General features: G+C 43.9%; 1 protein-coding gene across 1 annotated transcript; it reads right to left on the bottom strand.

Moving 5' to 3' along the window:
- Window positions 1-313: 313 nt before the first annotated feature.
- On the bottom strand, window positions 314-7,795 carry rnf214 (ring finger protein 214). Its single transcript, XM_021623292.3, has 16 exons — window positions 7,714-7,795; window positions 7,539-7,601; window positions 7,236-7,401; window positions 7,088-7,147; window positions 6,701-6,841; window positions 6,450-6,583; window positions 6,230-6,298; window positions 6,002-6,098; window positions 5,751-5,839; window positions 5,556-5,643; window positions 5,345-5,440; window positions 4,909-5,240; window positions 4,645-4,762; window positions 4,375-4,545; window positions 4,166-4,267; window positions 314-3,898 (listed from the first exon to the last, which is right to left on the bottom strand). The coding sequence occupies exons 2-16, from the start codon at window positions 7,574-7,576 to the stop codon at window positions 3,836-3,838; spliced, it is 1,764 nt and encodes a 587-aa protein (XP_021478967.1). The 5' UTR covers window positions 7,577-7,601; window positions 7,714-7,795; the 3' UTR covers window positions 314-3,835.
- Between the last annotated feature and the right edge of the window lie 442 nt (window positions 7,796-8,237).

Below are 8,237 nucleotides of genomic sequence, written 5' to 3'. Positions count from 1 at the left end.
GCTAGGGCCATTCCCCCCAGAAATGTCTGTGAACTTGCAGGTGCCTTGGTGGAAGGACACATTATTCCGTTTCTGTTCGTCACGTCTGTGGAACTTGTTCAGTTTATGTCTCAGTTGTTGAATCTTATGTTCATACAAATATTTACATGTTAAGTTTGCTCACAATAAACGCAGTTGACAGTGAGAGGATGTTTCTTTTTTTGCTGAGTTCCTAACATCTTGCGCTCTACTCCAGAGATGACATCCTGTCAGTAAAATGCATAAGGTCTCCAAAATACTGGGGTGATGGTTTTCTTTGATCGTTTATCACAGATGGTAATTAAACATGTTTATTGTCAGGTTAATACAACAGTCCAAATAGTTAATGCCATCTCACTTCTCTATACAGTTGAAGTTGGAAGTTTACATACACTTAGGTTGGAGTCATTAAAACTTGTTTTTCAACCACTCCACAAATTTCTTGTTAACAAACTATAGTTTTGGCAAGTCAGTTAGGACATCTACTTTGTGCATGACACAAGTCATTTTTCCAACAATTGTTTACAGACAGATTTCACATATAATTCACTGTATCACAATTCCAGTGGGTCAGAAGTTTACATACACTAAATTGACTGTGCCTTTAAACAGCTTGGGAAATTCCAGAAAATGATGTCATGACTTTAGAAGCTTCTGATAGACTAATTGACATTAGTCAATTAGAGGTGTACCTGTGGATGTATTTCAAGGCCTACCTTCAAACTCACTGCCTCTTTGCTTGACATCATGGGAAAATCAAAAGAAATCAGCCAAGAACTCAGAAAACAATTTGTAGACCTCCACAAGTCTGGTTCATCCTTGGGAGCAATTTCCAAACGCCTGAAGGTACCAGGTTCACCTGTACAAACAATAGTACGCAAGCATAAACACCATGGGACCATGCAGCCGTCATACTGCTCAGGAAGGAGATGCGTTCTGTCTCCTAGAGATGAGCGTACTTTGGTGCGAAAAGTGCAAAACAATCCCAGAACAACACCAAAGGACCTTGTGAAGATGCTGGAGGAAACAGGTACAAAGGTATTTATATCCACAGTAAAAACGAGTCCTATATCGACATAACATGAAAGGCCGCTCAGCAAAGAAGAAGCCACTGCTCCAAAACCGCCATAAAAAAAGCCAGACTACGGTTTGCAACTAACTGCACATGGGGACAAAGATCATACTTTTTGGAGAAATGTCCTCTGGTCTGATGAAACAAAAATAGAACTCTTTGGCCACAATGACCATTGTTATGTTTGGAGGAAAAAGCGGGATGCTTGCAGACGAAGAACACCATCCCAACCGTGAAGCACGGGGGTGGCAGCATCATGTTGTGGGGGTGCTTTGCTGCAGGAGGGACTGGTGCACTTCATAAAATAGATGGCATCATGAGGGAGGAAAATTATGTGGATATATTGAAGCAACATCTCAAGACATCAGTCAGGAAGTTGAAGCTTGGTGGCAAATGGGTCTTCCAAATGGACAATGACCCCAAGCGTACTTCCAAAGTTGTGTAAAAAAACGGCTTAAGGACAACAAAGGCAAGGTATTGGAGTGGCCATCACAAAGCCCTGACCTAAGTTCTAAAGAAAATTTGTGGGCAGAACTGAAAAAGTGTGTGCAAGCAAGGAGGCCTACAGACCTGACTCAGTTACACCAGCTCTGTCAGGAGGAATGGGCCAAAATTCACCTAACTCATTGTGGGAAGCTTGTGGAAGGCTACCCGAAACATTTGACCCAAGTTCAACAATTTAAAGGCAATGTTACCAAATACTAATTGAGTGTAAACTTCTGACCCACTGGGAATCTGAAGAAAGAAAAAAAAGCTGAAATCACTCTACTATTATTCTGACATTTCACATTCTTAAAATAAAAGTGGTGATCCTAACTGACCTAAGACAGGGAATTTTTACTAGGATTAAATGTCAGGAATTGTGAAAAACTGTGTTTAAATGTATTTGGCTAAGGTGTATGTAAACTTCCAACTTCAACTGTAAGTATTTCAACATTCTGCTCATTCAAATTGGGCAGTTTTAAGTTCAATGAGTCATACTTCAGTGTGACTTTTAATAAGGCACTTAACATAACACTAGTGTATTTTTTTTGCCATTCAAATTATAAAATGTTCAACATAGAATCATGAAAATTAGAAATGAACATACTATAACATACTTACAAAATAACATGTCAAAGTTGTTATAATGATGTCAAAAGGGTATGAGAAGTATATTTTACAATAAATAAAAAGGCATACATAACAAACATGATATCCCTATGGGTTAACACACAACAGTAATGTGAAAACAAAAAATAAGTTATGGTGCCAGATTATCATTGCAGTTAACAACAGATGCGCTTTTGGTCAGCCTTTAAAAAGGTATTAAAGTATTTAGTCAGCTGTATAAATATAGGGATGCATAATATGAAAGACTTCTGTTTATTGTGTCACATACAGTGCATTCGGAAAGGTCAGACCCCTTGACTTCTTCAACATTTTGTTATGTTACAACCTTATTCTAAAACGGATAAAATAGTTTTCTCCTCATCAATCTACACACTACCCCACAATGACAAAAGCAAATTGATTATTTTTGCACAAAAATATTAAAATAAACTGATATATATTACATTTACATATGTATTCAGACCCTTTACTCAGTACTTTGTTGAAGCACCTTTGGCAGCGATTACAGCCTCAAGTCTTCTTGGTATGAAGCTACAAGTTTGGCACACCTGTGTTTTGAGAGTTTCTCCCATTCATCTTTCAAGCTCTGTCAGGTTGGATGGAGAGTGTCACTGCACAGCTATTTTCAGGTCTCTCCAGAGATGTTCAATTGGGTTCAAGTCTGGCCTCTGGCTGGGCCCCTCAAGGACATTCAGAGACTTGTCCCGTAGGCACTCCTGCGTTGTCTTGGCTGTGTGCTTAGGGTCGTTGTCCTGTTGGAAGGTGAACCTTTGCCCCAGTCTGAGGTCCTGAGCGTTCAGGAGCAGGTTTTCATCAAGGATCTCTCAAAACTTTGCACCGTTCATCTTTCCCTCGATCCTGACTAGTCTCTGCCATGCTTCCCCGTAGGGATGTTGCCAGGTTTCCTCCAGAGGTGACGCTTGGCATTCAGGCCAAAGAGTTCAGTCTTGGTTTCATTAGACCAGAGAATCTTGTTTCTCATGGTCTGAGAGTCCTTTAGGTGCCTTTTGTCAAACTCCAAGCGGGGTGTCAAGTGCCTTTTACTGAGGAGTGGCTTCCGTCTGGCCACTCTACCATAAAGGCCTGATTGTTGGAGTGCTGCAGAGATGGTTGTCCTTCTGGAAGGTTCTCTCAAATCTGGAGCTCTTTCACAGTGACCATCGGGTTCTTTGCCGGGCGGCCAGCTCTAGGAAGCCTTGGTAGTTCCAAACGTCTTCTATTTAAGAATGATGGAGGCCACTGTGTTCTTGGGGACCTTCAATGCTGCATACATGTTTTGGTACCTGAGCTCAATTTCGAGTCTCATAGCAAAGGGTCTGAATACTTAAATAACCTGTTTTCACTTTGTCATCATGGTGTGTGTCAATTGATGAGGAAACTTGTTTAATTGAATCTATTTTAGCATAGGGCTGTAACGTAACAAAATGCTGAAAAAGTCAAGGGATCTGAATACTTTCTGAATGCACTGTAGGTGAATAGTAATACGTCACCATGTCTGCTCTGTGTATATAGTTGATGTGAATCATATACCACCATCTCCTTCTTCCATTATGTGACGCTGAACAGAACACTATCAGTGTTCAGCTCCTCTTTCCCTTCATGTCTTCTCCTTTGTGTTTTTTGCTACTCCTTTCACTTGGCTGGGCAGAAGGGGCAGGTGTTGTTCTTGCTGGACTGTAGCCATACACTGATGCACTGAAACAGGCAAATCATCAGCTTTACATCAGCTAACGGTGCCTAACTACTTTAAGCATAGTTAGGGTTATAGCAAAGTATCATCTGATAGTGTCAATTTAGCAGACGCTATTATCCAAAGCGACTTAGTCATGCGTGTATACATATTACGTATGGGTGGCCCAGAGAATTTAACTCACAGTCCTGGCGTTGTAAGCCCTATTCTCTACCAACTGAGCCATACAGTTTTCAGTAATCTATACATTTTTAATTCAGTGTAGGACTTACATCCTTATGAACAGTGTGGGCGCAGCTCATGGGGTGCTGGCTGTCTACTTCCACGTGGTTCTGGCACATCAAGCACAGCTTACGATTAATGGGAGCCACAGGCTGGAGAGAGAGAGAAGCAGCACCTCAGAAATACATTAATTATGTACATAGTCACCCAAGCCTAAAATTCTCAATTGTGCCTTCTGCGGGTTGGTAGTGGTTTGTACCTGTGGGGGCCTTGTCTGGAAGACTTGAGTTACTGCAGGTCTCTGGGAGGGATTTGTGGGTCTCTGGATGGGGCCAGGAGGCCTCTGGATTGGGCCTGGAGGACGATGGATTGGGCCTGGAAGACCAGGAATGCCCCTGGCAGCAGAAAGAGGCCTGATGGGCCCTGGAGCCTGTGGAGGATAAAGGTTAGATTAAGGTTTAGACTGTGTTGGTGTGTGTGCACACTTAGTGTGTATGTGTCTCAGTGTGAGTTTGTGTGATTGTTTTACCGGTTTCTCACTCTGTGCCAGTCTCTGTGCCACCTGCTGTGTGACCTCGTCCATAGACATGCCAGCCATGGTGCCACGGGAATTCTTAATCTGCTGCAGCACTGACATGAGTTGAGTTCTGGAGAGAGAGAGAGAGAGAGGGACGGAGAGTAGAAAGAGACGAAGGTAAATGGAAAGAATGAGACTAGAATCATTATTTATTGATTGTAGTCTGCAAGATCTTTTACTGACTAGTAAATTCAGAGTAAGTGACAGACAGCTCACCTGTTGCACTGTGGAAATATGTCCCCCAGTCGCTTCAGCAGGTTGTCCAGTTTGCCAGCAGCAGGAGGGTTACTGAAAGGCAGGGGCTGGGCGGAGGCCACGGTGGTGGGCAGGGAAACAGGTGGGGTGGCTGGGTGGAGCGGTAAAGCAGAGGTAGGGGGAGTAGAGGAGGGGACAGGTGGGGGAGTTAATCTGGCTGGGGCTATGAAGGCAGCTGGGTGGTGCTGCTGGGGTTGGAAGGGCATCCCCACGGCGTTAGGAGGGCCCATCTGGAAATTTTGAAAAGGGGGGAGGGGTGGAGCGTACATCATCGGACTCATCACCAAGTCCACCTGCAGAGGAATGGTTCCATTAACAACAGATACTGTATCCACATTAATCACTGGCATCGACTCTCTTCGTCAGAATCAACTACACACATGTATCACACACAGACCGTGGGGACTTGGGGTAAGTGTGGTAATGTGACTCCAGGGAGGCTTTCCATCGGTTGGCCCTTTTGCAGCAGGTGAAGGTGCTCCTTGAACTGATTCTGAGAGAGAGAGAGAGAGAGAGAGAGACAATAATAAAGTCCCCACTAGTCATGTTCTTAAAGCCTACATTTATCCAGTGAGAAGCAGTGTTCTACCATCTATCTTGTCCCTCACCTGCAGTCCCGCCAAACTGCTGTGAACAACAGCCACATTGTTCTCCCACTCCAGCCTTTGTTGCATGTGCTGCTGAGAGGGGTCAAATCTGCAGACAGAGGAAACACCAATCACTGAAGCACAGCCTTTATGGAAGAAGCTACAATATGTAGGCTACATCCAGCTTCAGTCATAGGGTCATGCTCAGTATAGTACCTAAGTGTGTTGATGTATTGGTCAGCCTCTTTCAGCCAGTCGTCCACCTCAGACATGGTCACATCTCTCTGCATTTCCAGAGCTGCAATCTGTTGAACATAAATCAGAATACAAATCAGGGTTAATCCCTGACTGTCTTCAAATCAAACTCCATGGCGCCATGTGGATAGGTGAATCAGAGTGAACATTCAGTGTCATAGGGTTGTGATGGTTGACTGATGTAGAGATGATAAATATGGACAGAGACTGACCTCATCCCGTAGAGCTGTCTGGGTGGCCTCCTCTGACTCTTTCTGTAGCCGCTCCATCTCAGTGTTCAAGTCTGCTAGCTCCCGCTCCCACATAAGCCTATAGATGAGCACAGTAGGTGTGTTGTATAGCATTATATTGTGGACAAGATGTGTTGTGTAGCATGATAATGTATATGATACGTTGTTTATGGTTAGGTGAAGTGTAGGAGTGTGGCTCAGTAGTCTTACTTCTCCAGGTTCTGCTCCTCTATCAGCAAAGCCAGCTTCCTGGTGGTCTCCTTCAGCTCCTGAGACAGTCTGGTAGAGGGACAGACAGAGGAACATGGCTGACTGACAGGATATTTTGTCACAGTTCTGTTGGTGGCCACCACCTAGCCTACCGTCTGTACCACACCTCAAAGGGTTTTCCCCAATTTCTCATTTTCCACCTTCTTTTCAATATCTCTACCTGTTCCTCTCCTCCTCCATTTTGATTTTCTCCGCGCTGAGGTCTTGCTTCTTGACTGCAAAGTTCTTGCGGGTGGTCTTGCAGCAGTTCAGCTGAAGCTTCACACGCAGAGACTCAATTTTGTCCAGCAGCATCTGAAAATATTGTCACTAGCAGTTAATTAGACCAAAGATGTACAACATCTCAAGCTGATGAAAATACAAGTAGGCCTATACGTAGCCTACAGCAGAGATGTGTGTTTGAACACAGACCTGCTGCTGGTGGATTCCTTCATCTTTTTTCTGAACCAGGCTGTCTACGAGGTTGCCATGATCAGCCTCCTCCTCCTGCTGCTGCTTCATCAGCTCCTCATATTGCAGGGCCAGGTGAGTGCTGTACTCATCCACTGACCGCTAGAGAGAGAGAGAGAGAGAGAGAGAGAGAGAGAGAGAGAGAGAAAGAGAGAGTGAAAGAAAGAAATAGGAAGGGAAGGAGGAAATGTTGGAGAAAGAGGGGAAAATGTAACCACAGAATAAGAATGAAAGAGGTTAACTTGTGTCATGCGCATGAACAGATATACATATATATATATATATTGTGTGTGAGTTACTACACTGATTCACCATACCCCAGTCATGCCCCCAGAGTGAACACATTACCATCAGTGACTCCCAATCCTGATCTGTGTTAACATCTTTGTCTGCTGTCCAGGCATCCGTCTGCAAGAGACAACACATAAGATGACTTTCTGTCACATGCCCACAATTGTCTGGGAAATTACTGCTGTCCTATACAAACTCATTCTACCTGGACGCCTTGCTTCTTCGAGTGAGTGCCATGATGTCCATCCCCTGAGGCCAGCTTTTCCAGCTCCCCTATAGATCCCGAGGTGCAGCCTGGATCTGACCATGGGTTGGACTGGTTGGACCAGGGGTTGTATTGCTGCTCAGTGTTTCCCGTGGCGGAGGTTTCGCTGGGGGGGGGGGACATAATTGTTTTTGCTAGGGTAAATAATTCGTTAGGTAGGCGTACTCAACTAATATAACAGCGTGTAATCACCCACTCCACATAACAAACATAAGCTCCCAAGATAACAGTCACCGGTCTTACCGCGCCATGTCCTCCTCGAGCGCCAATCCCCAGTCCATAACGTTAGTTAGCTAGTTTCTATGACTATAAATTGGAATTAAACAGCGGTAAACGTGTTGGGAAACTGAAGCTTAAATGACAAGGTGCATTATTAGTAATCAAAAACGGTAAATGAAGATGTTGAGTTGTGTGTTACCTCATCGACAAACCACGTTAGAAAATTATAAACATTACACGTTTGCTGACATACACTTCCGGGTAAGCTCACGAAGCGCAGCAGTGTTGCCATGTTCGTGATTTTCCTGTCTTTGGACAACTTTGAAAACAATGTCGCGGGTTAAAATGTATTGGTCGCGGGTTTTTGGACTATTTTAAAGTTGCACCGCGGCCGCCAAGGCATTTCTCTTAAAAATATATATAAATGTCACGTAAAACACAAATACTGCACGCAGAGAAGAATTAGGCCCGCTAATTATCAAAATCCAGAAAAGAGCCGTTAAATTATACAACCACCTTAAGGGAAGCAATTCCCAAACCTTCCTTAACAAAGCCATCACACACAGAGAAATAAACCTGGAGAGTAGCCCCCTAAGCAAGCTGGTCCTGGGCTCTGTTCACAAACACAAAAAAGACCCCACAGAGCCCCAGGACAGCAACCCAATTTGACCCAACCAAATCATGAGAAAACAAAAAGATAATTACTTGAGACATTGGAAATAA

Source organism: Oncorhynchus mykiss, chromosome 12 (genome assembly GCF_057628025.1).
Source record: "Oncorhynchus mykiss isolate SJ-2025 chromosome 12, ASM5762802v1, whole genome shotgun sequence".
In the NCBI taxonomy this organism is placed as follows: domain Eukaryota; kingdom Metazoa; phylum Chordata; class Actinopteri; order Salmoniformes; family Salmonidae; genus Oncorhynchus; species Oncorhynchus mykiss.
This window is presented reverse-complemented; position numbering and strand designations above follow the sequence as displayed.